The sequence below is a fragment of the Mobula hypostoma genome, chromosome 6 (assembly GCF_963921235.1).
Source record: "Mobula hypostoma chromosome 6, sMobHyp1.1, whole genome shotgun sequence".
Classification (NCBI taxonomy): Eukaryota; Metazoa; Chordata; class Chondrichthyes; order Myliobatiformes; family Myliobatidae; genus Mobula; species Mobula hypostoma.
In genome coordinates this window covers 169,956,788-169,973,010 of record NC_086102.1, presented here as the reverse complement: position 1 = coordinate 169,973,010, position 16,223 = coordinate 169,956,788, and the positions used below count along the sequence as shown (strand labels likewise).

The following is a 16,223-nucleotide window of genomic DNA, read 5'->3' as shown; positions in this document are numbered from 1 at the left end:
ACTACCATAATTTTGCCCATAATTCTGAACTTAATACTGCACTCTTATTGTTTTCCCTTGGACTGTCTCAATGTCCTGTGTAGTGAATTGATCTTTGCGAACCGTATGCAAGACAAGTTTTTTCTTGTACTTCAGTACATGTGACAATAATATAACAGTTCCATGTAGATCAGCCCCAATTTGGACTGGTGCCAAAAAAGGGTGTCATTGCTATAATCAATGGAAGGAGCATCTTCAATAAGTAAAGTGGATGGTTATAGTTGTTGTGACTTTGAATGAGTCAAACAGAGAGTGGAGCTGTAGATGGAAAGAATTTTTATTCATTACATCAGGCAGGCATTCTAGAAGAATATTTCAGAACTCGAAGATACATCGAGCTTTTTTGCAGATAATTGCAGCAGATCAAAAACAGTTTCAATGGTTATAATTACACAATTACTTCAACATTTTGGGTATAGGCAAGCAGTTTTGTAGAATTACATATTTACACTGGAAGCATACCTTCCAATTGACAAAATATCGAGTGTCAGGAGTTCTGTGCTCAAAGGCTTTCAGACAATGCAACACCTGTGGATGATCTGACAGTTTTTGAGCACGAAAACCCTAAATATCTCTTTAATCACTGTATCGAGGGACATTGCCTTGAATATACAAACACTCCAACTATTGATTAACAGAACAAATGTCTTTAACTGGACAAAAAATGGCAAAAAAATGTCTTTAAATCTGCTTTAAGTGATAGGATGCTACTTAATTCCTTCCCTGTTCTCATCTTGGAAGTTTTAATGTGGGGCAATTAACATAAACGTTCATCTATCATTTGTCCCTTGAACAATTTACAAAGGTGCAAAACCAGATTGTCCCATGCGCAATAGCTGATTTCAATGTCCTTAAGGTATTGATGAATGTTACATGTGAACAGGTTCTATCTGATGACTGTATTTGTATTATTGGCTGCTATCTGCATAATTTCTATTTAAAATTAACATTCAATCCCTAGTACAAATTTTTAGCACTAAAGCATGTAATCTTCACCAAATCCAATCATTTTTTACCATTTCTTTCAGTTTGCCCATCACATTCCAACAGAGATAAACATAAGCCAAGGTACTAAGAGATCAGTTATTTTTTCAATGATGCCAATAAATCATTTATTTTGATCTTAGAGGGAAAATATCTCAACTATAAGTAGCACTTCTGATCTTCTTTCTACAGTGTATCCAAGTGTCAGTTCAAGTTATATGCTCATGTTGTGAAATTGGACTCATAGAGCACTTGATCTTATGATTTAGATACTGAAGTACTGCTCTTGAGCTAAGGCACATTCATAAGAAGTGAATCTTTAATTGCCCACACATGAGGCTGTCAAGTTTATGGTTGTTCCCTGTTATTAGGTGTGCAGTGTTCTTGAGAGTCTAGAACAGGAGTACCGGAGAGATGAAGACTGGTGTAGAGGCCAAGATAAACTGGGGCCAAATGCTGAAACCGACCATGTCACACCACTGATAAGCAAACATCTGGAGCAGAAGGAAGCCTTTCTTAAGGTAGTTCTTTTTTTTTAGTGTCTGCTTAAAAATGATTTCCTTGAAACACAGGAGCTTACTCTGTTAACACTTAGGAAGTAGTCCAGAATCTCTTTGACTGCATGGCTCCTTACTGGAACCTGTATACCAGTATTTCCCCACCTGAGGTTCCACAGACCTCTCAGTTATTGGGAGGGGTTTATTGCATAAAAAAGGTTGGGAACACCTGCTGTATGCCAAAGCCTGAAAAACATATTGTAGCTGGAAGTGTTCAGAAATTTAAAAATGAATCCCTTTTAGACTTAGGGAACCTGTGAAACCTTCTTTTCTTTAACCTCACGAGATCCTGTTCCAGCTTTCAGTGTAAATGGATTAGATGTGGGATTCCTCAATCCCTCCCCTCCACCAACAACTCTCAAGCCTTCTACCTACTCCCATGTTCAGGAAAGTCAGGGCCTACTGCATGCTGTCTAATGCCTGTGGTAAATATATCTTTAAAATGGATCAGTAAATTTTGTCCAAATTAAGTAAATGCTTCATTGTCCAAAAGTGGATTAATCAGTCCATGAAGTGTTCAAAGACTGTTAGAAAGCAATGGGCTATTAAAAATTCCATGTTGATGGTATTTGGTTCAGGTAAATACATCGAATTTGCCCTAATACCATGTCTGAGCCCCAAACTTAGAACATCAATGCACAGAGATGTCGCCAACTTGTCTATTCCATCTTTTGTGCTCCACACATGCCTCCTCCAATCCCACCATCACCATATCCTTTTCCCCTCAGATGTTAATCAAATTTCTCCCTAATTTATCTGTGCTCTTTATTCCAACAAACCCTTGTGGTTAGGAATTCTACATTCCGGGGATAAATGTGTTTTTCTTGAACTCTCTGCTAGATTTATTGGTGACATATTTATGGCATCCAATCATAGTGTCTGCCACATGGATACATAATTGATTCAAAGTTCCTTCCCCAGTCTGTAGTGCTTAATGTACTGTATAGTAGCTTCAAAGTGTTGAGCTCGTCTGCAAAATCTATTGCATTGATTTCAGTGGAATGAATTGTGAAGACATTGGCACTGCTATTCCATGTAATTTGTAGTCTAACCAATAATGAATTTTTGGCTCTTTTCTGTATCAAACATTTCTACCCCTTTGATAAGACTTAAATTTATTTAAATAACACTATTCATAATTGACCGACAATATGATTGTTTAAGTGTGCTGGTTTGAATAAAGAGGTACTCCTGACAAATGAGGTTCCCTACTGCCAGTGTTACTGGGAAAATTACTTCTTAAGTGTTGAAGAATCTGCAATGCAACAATACAATTAATTATACTCAGTTGTTGGTCTTTAAATGTTTCTGATTAAGTTGTTGCCAAATAAGCAGATACTAATTATTTAATTAGTATCTTCAGTTCTTCTCCATTTTTTACCAGTTCAGTAGATCTCTTCTGGTTATGCAGACCAAAGTATAGAAAATATTATTCTCTCTCTTGTAATTTCTTTGACATTTTACAATCAGCCTTCCCCTTCTCATTGCCTTCCACTCTGTTTTCTTTCGATGCTCTGTCCAATTCTCCCATTATTTCTATTACTTGATTTGATCTTTCTGCTGTTAACTTACTTCTCAAGAATGTTTCTCCCTTTTAGGTACATTTCATGTTCTCATCCCTGTGCATGTCTCCTACTTTTTCAATTGTTCGATTCCCATCTATTAACTTTATGACTGAGTTTATGACTTTGTATGGAAAAGGCTTGGGTTTTCACAAATTTGACTTACAGATCCTTAAAATCTCTGTTTATGCCTGCATTGACTCAATCTATGCTCATCCTCCAGTGTGTTCTCATTCCCATTATGATTAAGACTAGGGTGCTTGAGCAAGCAAGCTTCAGAATAAAAGAGAGCAGAATTCTAAAACAAGTCTATATCAGGTAATGATGATCAACCATGATCATAATAAATGACGGTGCAGGCTCGAAGGGCCGAATGGCCTACTCCTGCACCTATTTTCTATGTTTCTATGAAATACTAATTAGAATCCCACCTTCAAGATATGAAGGAAAATTGGTTTAAAAGAATGATAGACAATATATAAGAAACAATTCCCAATGGCAGGAAAATATGTAAGTGAAGATGATAGAAAAAATAATTACCAAAAGGTGTCAGGGAAGATGAGAATTATTTTTTCACTTTCTGTAATTAGTTTATTATCTCAAAGGATGATAGATGCAGATTTGATAATAACTTCCAAAAAGGAACTATCAGATGTCAGAAAGAGCAAGTCAGTGAGGCATTTTGGAAGGATGGTACAAGCAAGGTAGGCCAAATAGCCTCCTTCTTTAGTTTATAGTATTGGCTGCTAGAGAGAAGCTCATCCAGCAGCAAGATTGAGAAAACAGTGAAAACCATGCCTTGGAAAGAGGAGTAGAAGGGAGAGGAGTGATGGTCAAGCATGACAATCAATAGAAAAGAATCTGAAACATACCCTTGGACCATAAGACATAGGAGCAGAATTCGGCCATTTGGCCCATGGAGTCTGCTCCGCTATTTCATCATGGCTGATCTAATTTTCCTCTCAGCCCCAATCTCCTGCCTTCCCCCTCATATCCCTTAATGTCATGACCAATTAAGATTCTATCAACCTCTGCCTTAACTATGCATAAAGACTTGGCCTCCACAACTCCCTGTGGTAAAGAATTCCACAGATTCACTACTCTCTGGCTAAAGAAATCCCTTCTCATCTCTATTTTAAAAGGACACCCTTCTATTCTGAGGCTGTGTCCTCTGTTTTTAGACTCTCTCACATCCTCTCCACAAGTCCCTTTGTACCTCAACGTTTTGTATTTTCTCTCCATTTAGAAAATAGTCAACTCTTTAATTTCTTTTGCCAAAGTGCACGACCATACACTTTCTGACACTATTCCATCTGCCATTTCTTTGCCCATTCTCTTAATCTGTCTAAGTCCTTCTGTAGCCTTTTTACTCCCTCAAAACTACCTGCCCCTCCACCTATCTTCATATCCATCAATTTCATCATCCAAGTCATTGACATATTATATATAAAGAATCGGTCCCAACACAGACCCCTGTGGAACACCACTAGTCACCAGCAGCCAACCAGAAAAGTCTCCCTTTATTCCCATGCTTTGCCTCTTGCCAATTAGCCTCTGCTTTAGCTATGCTAGAATCTTTCCTGTAATACCACGGGCTCAGATCTTGTTAAGCAGCCTCAGTGGCACCTTGTCAAAGACCTTCTGAAAATCCAAGTACTCAACATCAACCAACTCTCCTTTGTCTATCCTGCTTATTCTTTCTTCAAAGAATTCCAATAAATTTGTCAAGCAAAATTTTCCCTTGAGGAAACCATGCTGACCACGTCCTGTTTTATAATGTGCCTCCAAGTACCCTGAGACCTCATATTTAATAATAGACTCTAACATCTTCCCAACCAGTGAGGTCAGACTAATTGGCCTATAGTTTCCTTTCTTTTGCCTCTCTCCCTTCCTGAAGAGTGGAGTGACGTTTGAAACTTTTAGGTTTTCCAGAACCAATTCAGAATCTAGTGATTCTTGGAAGATCATTAATAATGTCTCCACGATCTCTTCAGCATTCTTTCAGATCTCTTTCAGAATCCTGAGGTGTACACTATCTGGTCCAGGTGACTTATCTACCTTCAGACCTTTCAGTTTCCTAAGAACCTTTTCTCTAGTTATAGTAACTTCACAAGTGTCATGACCTCTGATCTCTGGAACTTCCATCATAGTGCTAGTGTTTTCCACAGTGAAGAATGATGCAAAATACTTATTCAGTTGGTCTGCCATTTCATTGTCCCCCATCACTATCTCTCCAAGGTCATTTTCCAGGAGTCCAATATCCACCTTCACCTCTCTTTTACACTTTATGGATCTGAAGAATCCTTTGGTATCCTCTTTAATATTATTACCTTGCTTACTTTCATATTCCAAATTTACCTTCTTAATGACTTTTTAGTTGCCTTCTGTTGTTTTTTAAAGTTTCCCAATCCTTTAACTTCCCACTACTTTTTGCTGTATTATAAGCCCTCTCTTTAGCTTTGACTTCTCTTGTTAGTACAGTTGTGTTATTTTTCCTTTAGAATACTTCTTCCTCTTTTGAATGTATACATCCTGTGCCTTCGAAATTGCTTCCAGAAGTTCCAGCCATTGCTGCTCTGCCATCATTCCTGCCAGTATTCTTACCCAATCAATTCTGGCCAGCTCCTCTCTCATGCCTCTGTAATCCCCTTTACTCCTCTGTAATACCGATACATCTGACTTTAGTTTCTCCTTCTCAAATTTCAGGATGAATTTGATCATATTATGATCATTTGCTCCCAAGGGTCTCTAATCAATTCTGGTTCATTGCACAACACCCAGAATAGTTGATCCCCTCTAGTAGGCTCAACCATGAGCTGTTCTAAAAATCTAGCTCATAGGCACTCTAAAAATTCACCTTCCTGGAATCCAGCACCCAACCTGATATTCCCTATCTACCTGCATATTGAAATCCCCTATGACTGTTGTAACATTGCCCTTTTGGCATGCACTTTCAATACCCACATCCTTATTACTGTTTGGGGGTCTGTGTACGAGTCCCATCAGGGTCTATTTACCCTTGCAATTCCTTAGCTGTATCCGCAATGATCAGACTGTAAAACCATAAGACATACGACCAGAATTAGGTCACTCAGCCCATCGAGTCTGCTCCGCCATTCCATCATGGCTGATCCCGGATCCCACTCAACCCCATACAACTGCCTTCTTGCCATATCCTTTGATGTCCTGACCGATCAGGAAACTATCAACTTCCACCTTAAATACACCCATGGACTTGGCCTCCACCGCAATCTGTGCCAGGGCATTTCACAGATGTACACTCTCTGGCTAAAAAAATCATTCTTATTTCTGTTCTAAAGAGTTACCCCTCAATTTTGAGGCTGTGCCCTCTAGTACTGGATAGCTCCACCATAGGAAACATCCTCTCCACCTCCACCCTATATAGTCCTTTCAACATTCAGTAGGTTTCAATGAGATCCCCCCGCCCTGCATTCTTCTAAGTTCCAGTGAGTACAGGCCCAAAGCTGCCAAACACGCTTCATATGTTAACCCTTTCATTCCCAGAATTATGTCGTGGCCCTCCTCTGGACTCTCTCCAATGACAACACATTCCTTCTGAGATATAGGGCCCAATACTGTTGACAATACCCCAAGTGTGGCCTGACTAGTTCACTATAAAGTCTCAGCATTATCTCCTTGCTTTTATATTCTATTCCCCTTGAAATAAATGCCAACATTGCATTTGCCTTTTTTACCACAGACCCAACCGTAAATTAACCTTCTGGGACTCTTGCATGAGGACACCGAAGTCCCTCTGCACCTCTGATGTTTGAACCTTCTCCCCATTTAGATAATAGTCTGCACTATTGTTCCTTTTACCAAAATGCATTATTGTACATTTCCCAACACGGTATTCCATCTGCAACTTTTTTACCCATTCTTCCAATTTGTCTAAGTCCTGCTGCAATAGCATTGCTTCCTCGGCACTACCTAACCCTCCACCTATCTTCGTATCATCCACAAATTTTGCCACAAAGCCATCAATTTCATTATCTAAATCATTGACAAACAATGTGAAAAGCAGTGGTCCCAATACTGACCCCAGAGGAACACCACTAGTCCCACCAGCATCCAACCAGAAAAGGCCACTTCCAACCTTCCGACCCTATGTCACTTTTTCCTGATAATTTGATTTCATTCTTACCACCAGAGCAACATCGCCCGCTCTGCCTTCCTACCTGATCTTTCAATACAATGTGTATCCTTGGATAATTAAGCTCCCAGCTATAATCTTCTTTCAGCCATGATTCAGTGATGCCTACAACATCATACATGCCAGTCTGCAGCTGTGCTGCAAATTCATTGACCTATCAATCTATTTTGCCCTATCAACAGTCTTTCCTCACTACATATTGCATCTGGTGTAAACCAGCAATCTCATCTTCAGCACTATTATCCGCCTTTCCTACGATACTTCTTGCACTTAAATATAGGCAGCTCAGGACACTAGTCGCACCATGCTCAACCTTTTGATTCCTAACTTTGTCTGAGGTCTTACCGACATCTACCTCACAACCTCTCCACTTAACTGTTCTGGCACTCTGGTTCCCATCCCTCTGCATGTCCACCATGCAGCACTGACAAACCTTGCCACCAGGATATTAGTTCCCCTCCAGTTCAGGTGCAAACTGTCCTTCTGTACAAACGCCACCTTCCAAAAATCTTGTGCCCTCCCTCCTACACCAACACCTTAGCCATGTATTAAACTGTATAATCTTCCTAGTTCTGGCCTCACTAGCATGTGGCACAGGTAGCAATCCTGAGATCACAACCCTGGAGGTCCTGCCCTTTAACTTAGTGCCTACCATCCTGAACACCCTGTGCAGAACCTTGTCACTCACCCTACCCATGTCATTGGTACCTACATGGACAGGACTTCTGGCTGTTCGACCTCCCACTTAAGAATGCTGAGGACTCAATCTGAGATATCCTGGAGCCTGGCATCTGGGAGGCAACGTACCATCCGGGAAACTGGTTCTCACCCACAGAACCTCCTGTCCATTCCCCTAACTAACGAATCCCCTATCATCACAACATGTCTTTTCTTCCCCCTTCCCTTCTGAGTCACAGAGGCAGACTCAGTGCCAGAAGCTCGACTACTGTGACTTTATTCTGTTAGGTCATTCCCCCCGCCCCCCCCCCCAATGGTATCCAATGTGGTACACCTTTTGTTGAGGAGAGTGGCTACAGGGGTATTCTGCCATGGCTCCTTAACCCCCTTTTCATTCCTGACTGTCACCGTTTCCTGTGTCCTGCACCTTGGGTGTAACTACCTCTCTATATGTCCTATTTATCACCCCTTCAGCCTCCCAAATGACCCAGAGTTCATCCAGTTCTAGCTCCAGCTCCTTAATGCGGATTGTTAGAAGCTGTAGCTGGATGCACTTCTCGCAGGTGTAGTCGTCTGGGACACTGGAGGGCTCCCTGCCTTCCCACATCCCGCAGGAGGAGCATTCAACTATCCTACCTGGCATCTCTGCTATCCTAGCTGAGCTAGGATAGATGTCTGGAATGGCAGAGCAGTCTCGATGGACCGAGTGGCTTAATTATACTCTAGTGTCTTATGGTCCAAGAGAACCAAACATTGGAAGCAAAGTATCTTGTGCAGCTGCTAAAATATAAATGGTTTACTAATTGGTGCTGAATCCCTCAGAAGTCTGCCATCATTCCCCTTTCCCAGCATTCTCCTATCCCTTCTAAATATCAATTCAGAATTTTGCTGCTCTTCCTCTTATGTCCATTCTTTTCTGGTTTGCCCCGTCATCTTTCTGTGGAGCAATTGCCCACTCATCTGTTGCACGAGATCACTGTTGGTGGATCTGAGAGGTCTCCTGATTCTGGCAAACGCACTAGAAGGGGAAGTCTACATTAAAAAGATTGCAAGGTCTTTTTAAGCAACTTTCTTTTAAGTTTTTCATCTGTAAAATAAAAAGAATTCAGGCCACTAGAATGTCTTGTTACGCTGAATTTGGGACAGATAATTGTTGCACCATTTTCACCAGTAACAATTTGAACCCTCTTCATTCCATTACTATTAATAAAATATCAGAAGTTTTAAGTTCATGGCATCTTCACAGTGTTGGGAAGTGCTGACAATACCACATTAAAGGAGTAACATAGTTAGCAAGCTCGGGCCTGGGAGCTTATTGAAGCAGTAGGGCCTAGGTCCAAGAGCCAGGAGTGAGACGATGTTTGGCTGATTTTATCACCGGGCCAGATTGAAAATATCGGGATGTCAGGCCGGGGTGAGCGACAGGCTGGTGTTCAGCTCGCTTCTTGGCGAGGTTTGCTCATCTCTGCACTGAACTGAGGCTGTGGCCTGCAAACTAATGGACTCCTGGCCTGGCTGCTGCGATGACTGGCTTCACAGCTATGAACTCACTTTTGTGAACTTCATTTCTGAATGTTGTTTGCTTGCTTTTTATTGTTGTTTGTACGATTTGTTCTTTTTGGGTGCACATTGGGTGTTTGATGGTCTTTTTGAATGAGTTCTACTGGGTTTCTTTGTATTGTGGCTGTCTGTAAGGAGATGAATCTCAAGGTGTATAGAGTATACATACCTGATAGAAAGTGTACTTTGAACCTTGAACTTTTGAACTATGAGCTGTCCTCACTTTGTTGAGCACTACTAGGCAGCTGAAGCCTGGGCCAAGCAGGCATTTCCACAAATCATCCTCCCAAGATTTTTCTCGCCATTTGTACTTGAAAATTACAAATAGGTTCCTTGAACTAAATCTCAACTCAATAACTAATGTCTTTGCACGTTTTGACATAGTGTCATTGGATGCCTACGTAAGCTGACCCCTGGCCTCCGCACCTTTCTCTTTCTCAGCACCCCATCTGATTCTATTTGAGTATTACAGGATCTGCTGCTTTCTTCCCACCTACCACCAGCTACCACCTCATCATCAATTCCCAGTGCACCACCGCCCCCCTCCCCCCTCCAAATCAATAAATACCTGTCTCTGTTTTTGACAATGAGTGATAGGTTCAGCAGTGGCTGGTATAATTGTTTTGAGGGAGACATGAATAGCAATAGACAGTCGTGAATAATCACCTCATTGTGCGTTCACAGGCTTGCACTCTGGCGCGCAGGAATGCTGAGGTGTTTCTGAAGTACATCCACAGAAACAACGTGAGTACGCCTGGAGTGGCTGCTCACATGAGAGGCCCTGAGCAGCAAGTTAAAGGTAGGACTGGATTTCGATACAACGAATGGGTCATTTATAATTTGCAAGTATCATTTCAGAAAATAGTTTCCATTTTGAGTACAGTTGCCCTTACAATTGTTTGGCACCAAAGGAATAATAATATTTGTGTTCATTTTTATTCATAAACATAGTTTTGGCTTCACGTTCTACATGTACTGTGTCTTTTAATTTTCTAATCTTAATTATGATGAAGACCTGTTGTTGAAAACTGTCCAGTTAAATGTTTTCACCTGGAGATGTATGATTAGAGGAATTTTTGATCCACCATGCAATACTTTACGTTTTCAGAAAATGTCGACCTCTAAATTACTTGATCTCTACTTCTGAATTTCCTGATGGTAACCCCTCCTGCCTCACTCTGTTGAGGTTGCTTCTTTTTCACTGTTCTCAGGATTCAAAAGCATTTAGTCCCACAGCCTGTCAGAATCTGAGAATGAAACAGTGTTTCATTTGTGTTTGTTTGTGCAGCTATTCTGAGTGAGTTGCTGCAGAGGGAGAACAGAGTCCTTCACTTCTGGACGATGAAAAAGAGGAGGTTAGATGAATGCCAGCAGTATGTGGTGTTCGAAAGAAGTGCCAAACAGGTATGTGTATTCAACCCCATTTTGATCTCATCCTTCATCATTGTTATTAAGTGATTGCTGTTCCATTAAAATCTTGGTAAAACCTTTGCATTCTTTTAAATCCAGTCCAGCAATACTTCCATCTCAGAATATAAAAACTGCTTTGAATATACTAACTTTGAAGAGATCAGTCGTAATTAAGGTATATAGATGGAAAACCATCATCTAGGAATAAAGTCCCTGTGCACTCCAAGGAACACGACAGAAGCATTTTTAACTTCCATACTGTTGTATGTAAACATCGAGTCATTTCTAAGGAAAAGGGAGAACTTGTTATAAAAAGCTGCAAATTTCAACACAGTGCTTCGCGCACAGGCGTGTGCTTCATGTAATTCCATTTTCCCATTTGATTCTGTATAACTCCAATTTTATTTTGCAGTGTAAAGGTTGATAGGAGAATTACATAGACAATGCAATACTGCGCTTGGGAAGAGAATATTGTAGTTTTAAATAGGACATTCAGGTTAATGCTGTTCCTCCTAAACCCAACAGGCTTTGGACTGGATCCAAGAAACAGGCGAATATTATCTTTCCACCCACACCTCTGCTGGGGAAACTACAAAAGAAACTCAGGACCTTATGAAAGAATATAGTGAATTCAGGATTTCTGCCAAGGTAAGAATAAATAAATTGTTCCTCTTGGTAAATGTCAGGATTTTCCACTTAGATAATTGCCAGTTTTCTGCTATGTAACCAGGCAAAGGTCAGGGTCACTGTACAGAGAACAAGTCCTGAACTTTTGTTCAGGCAATCACTGGTCTTGATGCTGCTGTCCTGAATTCTTCTTAACTGGGAAACTCCAAAAGACCTATTGATTTCTTTGGGAAAAATATCTGAGGACAGAAGTACAATTATGAAGTAACTTCATTTATTGACTTTGTTCAGTTGATTTAAATGTTTTTAATTATTTCTGTATTTCAAGTGTTTGTAAGATTGATTTCAGTTTTCATAGTTTTCAATAATTTTTGAATGTGAATGTCAAAGACCTATCTGGCTGTCAAAGCATTCCCGAGGACAGCATCCAACAAGTATTGAACAAGAGTTTGTCTATCAATTGCCAACCAGTTTCTTGGAGGGAGAATGCACCCAGGGATCCACTCCAAGCCGACTTCATGGCAAGCAAAGGGAAAGCTCAGACAGTTTGCCAATCCACAGGAAAAGTCTGGGCCAGCAAGTTTTTGACATCTTCACCAAGCAGATATTTCAAAATGGATTATAATCCATATTTGATCAAGTTGATAAAACAGATGCCCAGATTTTTACATTGATACAGTGTGCTGATAAACATTTTGTTAGTTTCCTTGAATCTTTCTGTTTTCAGGAGACACTTACAGCTTCAGTTGTTGGAAGGTAATTCAACTTTCTATACTTTTTAGCAAAGTTTTACAATTTTGATTTTAAAAAAAGCAATAAACATTATATTGTCCAAAGTAGCGCCCCCAAAAAACACTTATTACAATTATCCACTAATACACTAAAATTGAATATTTGAGCCATTATGCCAGAATACTCTCTGTAATGCTGCCTTAATTTTTTTTTTTAAAAGTAGCAAAATCATTTCACAATGACATACCTTTTAGATGTGCTTTGCGTCAGAGTATTTTTTAATTGGCTTCCAATTATACATGCAACCTCATGACACAACACTGGGAAAAGTAATAAATTTTTGGAAGCACCAATAGATACCATTTGTAGAAACTCCACACCATTCCCCTTTCTGGTTTCCCTCTCACCCCTTCTCTTCTCCTCACCTTCCCATCACCTCCTTCTGTTCCCTTTCTTCCATGGCCCATCAGATGCCTTTCCCTTCAGCCATTCACCTCTTCCAACTATCTTCTTCCAGGTTCTTACTTGATCCTCCCTCCCCACCTCCCCACCTTCACCCTCATATGGTTTCAGCCATCACCTGCCAGCTTGTATTCCTTCCCCCTCCCACCTTCTTGTTCTGGATTCTTCCACCTTGCTTTCCAGTCTTGATGAAGCGTCTCGGCCCAAAATGCCAGCTGTTTATTCCCTTCCATAGGTGCTGCCTGACTTGTTGAGCTCCTCCAGCACTTCGTGTGTTACACCAATAATCTGATAGTTTTATCGTTTTCACTCTAAGTTCAATTTATTTTTATCAGTTGAATTGTTTTAGATAATTCATCTGCTAACGGCCAACATTCTAGGAGATATAAAAATTATTAAAAACAAAGTATGGAATATAAAGTTCTATTTACTTTTGTTTCAAAAATAAGGCAACTAGAGAGTTTAGGGAAAAGGTAACTGACCTTTTCCTTCACTTGCATTCTATTGTTCTCAGCCCCCCCTGTTGAATGCAATTAAATCACAGACCGTGCACTGTGTCATCTGGCACACGTTCTGTAGGCTGGTCACCCCAGCAACAAGCTGGCTGATTCAATGTTTGGAGTCTCTCCATTTGTTCATGGCTCCTTTATTTCACTCTGCATCCATTGAAGTGTCACATTTCCAATTAATTGGTCAAGTGCTGGAGACCAGACATGGCTTTGCCAATTTTTCTGTATACTACTATCCCCTTTTTTACTTCAATGCAGTGCTTTCTGTGGTAACATTAATCCTTCTATTATATATTCATTTCCAGTTTTAACTTGCTTAAAGTTATAGTTTCAATGTTCTGATCATTTTAACTTCGGCCTTACTGAGGCCATATACATTGAACAAGCTAAAGGCTGTGGTGTGTTTTCAGGTGATTGTAATATTATGTGTATGGTCCACATAATTCCCATAATATAACAATTCTCAACAGAACATTCATATCTTGGAATGGGCAGAGATGAATGTTTTCTCTCATTCATTGATTCTTTGTTTGCACCAACCCTCGCCATTGTATAGCTGCTCGGTTTTTCCGGATTCAAGATTCAAAGTTCAGGAGCACCTGTGTGATAATGATCCCCAGCTTATGTGGCTGGGCATCAAGGCTATTACTGACTACACAAGGAAAAACAGTGTTGTCTGCACCAGTGACACCTCCCTCCCTGATGCTCTAAACAACTTTTATACACGCTTCAAGGCATGCAACACAATGGCAGCCACAAAAGCTAAACCCCTCCCAGATGAGCAGCCACTGTCTGTAACATCAGCAGATGTGAGAAGGACTCTGCAGAGAGTTAACCCCAATAAGGCAGCTGGACTAGTCACCCTTGGCTGAGTACTCAGGGAGTGTCACACCAGCTCACTGATGTCTTCACGGACATCTTCAACACTTCATTCATTCAGGCTGTTGTCCCCACATGCTTCAAATCAGCCACCTTCATCCCTGTACCAAAGAACTCTACACTTTCAGAACAAAATGACTACCGCCCAGTGGCACTTATACCAATTACCATGAAGTGCTTAGAATGGCTGATAATGGCACTTATCAAAAACTCCATTCCTGCTACACAGGACGCTCACTGACAGAACCGCGCTACGTCAAATGCCATAGCATCTTTCATTCCCCTGGCCCTGACAATCCTCATTACAGCCTCGCATCACTTTATGGACATACAATCCATCTATGTATATAAGCTATCTGATGTATTTACATTTATTGTGTGTGTTTATTATTATTATTATTATTATTATTATTGTGTTCTTTATCTTTTGTGTTTTTTATGCTGCAATGGATCTGGAGTAACAATTATTTCGTTTTCCTTACAGTTGTGCACAGGAAATGCCATTAAACAATCTTGAAACTTCTTTTAACATCCCTTGGACATCTGTTGTTCCATGGGAGTCACAATGTATTAGATCAATTGTCATTCTTGCATTTAAATACTCTTGAATATTATAAATAGCATTAGCAGCTATGAAGTAAATTTAAAATATGGGATCTTAGTACAGATCAGTTGAGTGAAACTAACTTGATAAACATATTGATAGACTTCTACTTCTACCCAAGCATGGGGCACCCAAGGTGACCTTTTCACTGATTAGCATGGGAACAACTGCAGTATTTTTGAACCTGATTTTCCTTTTCTAACTGAAGACTGTATGTGTGCCCGTGTGTGTGAACAAGATCAGGAAGCAATAGAAAAGGAAATGCTGGGACAACTCAGCAGGCCGGAATTGTCTAATGAGAAAAATACAGCTGACATATTCTGATGAAAGGTCACTGACTTGAAATGTAAATTCTCTTTCTTCCTCCACAATTGCTGCCTGACCTACTTCACATGTTCAACATCTCTGCTACTTTGTTCTTTTATTAACTGATAAAGACTTTCTCACTTCAAATATAATGGGTATTATTTATTTAGATAACTTAGATGCATTTTACACAGTCCCCCTGCTGCCTACCCACAGTATCCATCACAGGCTCTGCATGTGCATTTTATCATAGCAGAAAGGGACAGTAGAATGGAAATTAATTCTATTGGATGTGTTCCACATTACAAAGGTGACTCCAGTTCAAGAGTTCAATATATTTAGATGCAGGCATGATACCATACAAATGCAGGTTTATTTTTCCTTTTTTTTTCAGTTTTCTGGTGTTGGCAGTATCTTACACCATTTTATATGTTATGGAATTTAGCTTACTCATCATAAATCAATGCCACATTTCACAATCAGTGAAGTACTGGTCAGACAATTTCATGTGGCTGACATTCACTGTATACCCACAACCAGTAAATCATTTGGTAAATCAGTTTTTATTGTCACATGTACCGAAGTGCAGTGAAAAACTGGACTTGCATACCATCCATACAGATCTTTTCATTACAGCAGTGCATTGAGCCGTACAAAGGTAAAAGCAGAATAAAGTGTTACAGTTACAGAGAAATTGCAAGGTCAGGAAACTATTTTATCATACACGGGAAATATAACAGCAGGGTAGAAGCTGTCCTTGAGTTTGGGGCAACATGCTTTCAGGTTTTTCTATCTTCTGTCAGATGGGAAAGGGGAGAGGAGAGAATATCCAGGATGGGTGGGATCTTTGATCACAGTACGTTGGACATTTTACTGAGCCAGAGAGGAACGTAGACAGACTTGATGGAGGAGAGGCTGATTTCCATCATGTGCTGAGCCGTGTGGAGCATTGATAAGTTTTCTTTGCTGTTTCATCTACGTGGGTGGACCGGGACAGATCATCGATATTAGTGATGTTCCCTCCTAAAAAGCTGAAGCTCTCAGCTCACTTGACCTCAGCACTGTTAATGTAAAAAGGAACTTTTACACCACCTTTCGTCCTGAAGTCAATGACCAGCTCTTTTGTTTAGTTGACATGGA

At 40.3% G+C, this 16,223-nt stretch overlaps 1 protein-coding gene across 4 annotated transcripts in view; it reads left to right on the top strand.

Annotated features, from left to right (window-relative positions):
- The window catches only part of kalrna (kalirin RhoGEF kinase a), a 747,932-nt gene that overhangs the window by 442,005 nt on the left and 289,704 nt on the right, over positions 1-16,223 (top strand). For all 4 annotated transcript variants that reach the window (XM_063052247.1, XM_063052242.1, XM_063052243.1 and 1 more), the window contains exons 18-21: positions 1,395-1,544; positions 10,239-10,353; positions 10,843-10,958; positions 11,490-11,612. In XM_063052247.1, coding sequence (XP_062908317.1) covers positions 1,395-1,544; positions 10,239-10,353; positions 10,843-10,958; positions 11,490-11,612 — 504 coding nt within the window. The remainder of the gene's footprint in view (positions 1-1,394; positions 1,545-10,238; positions 10,354-10,842; positions 10,959-11,489; positions 11,613-16,223) is intronic.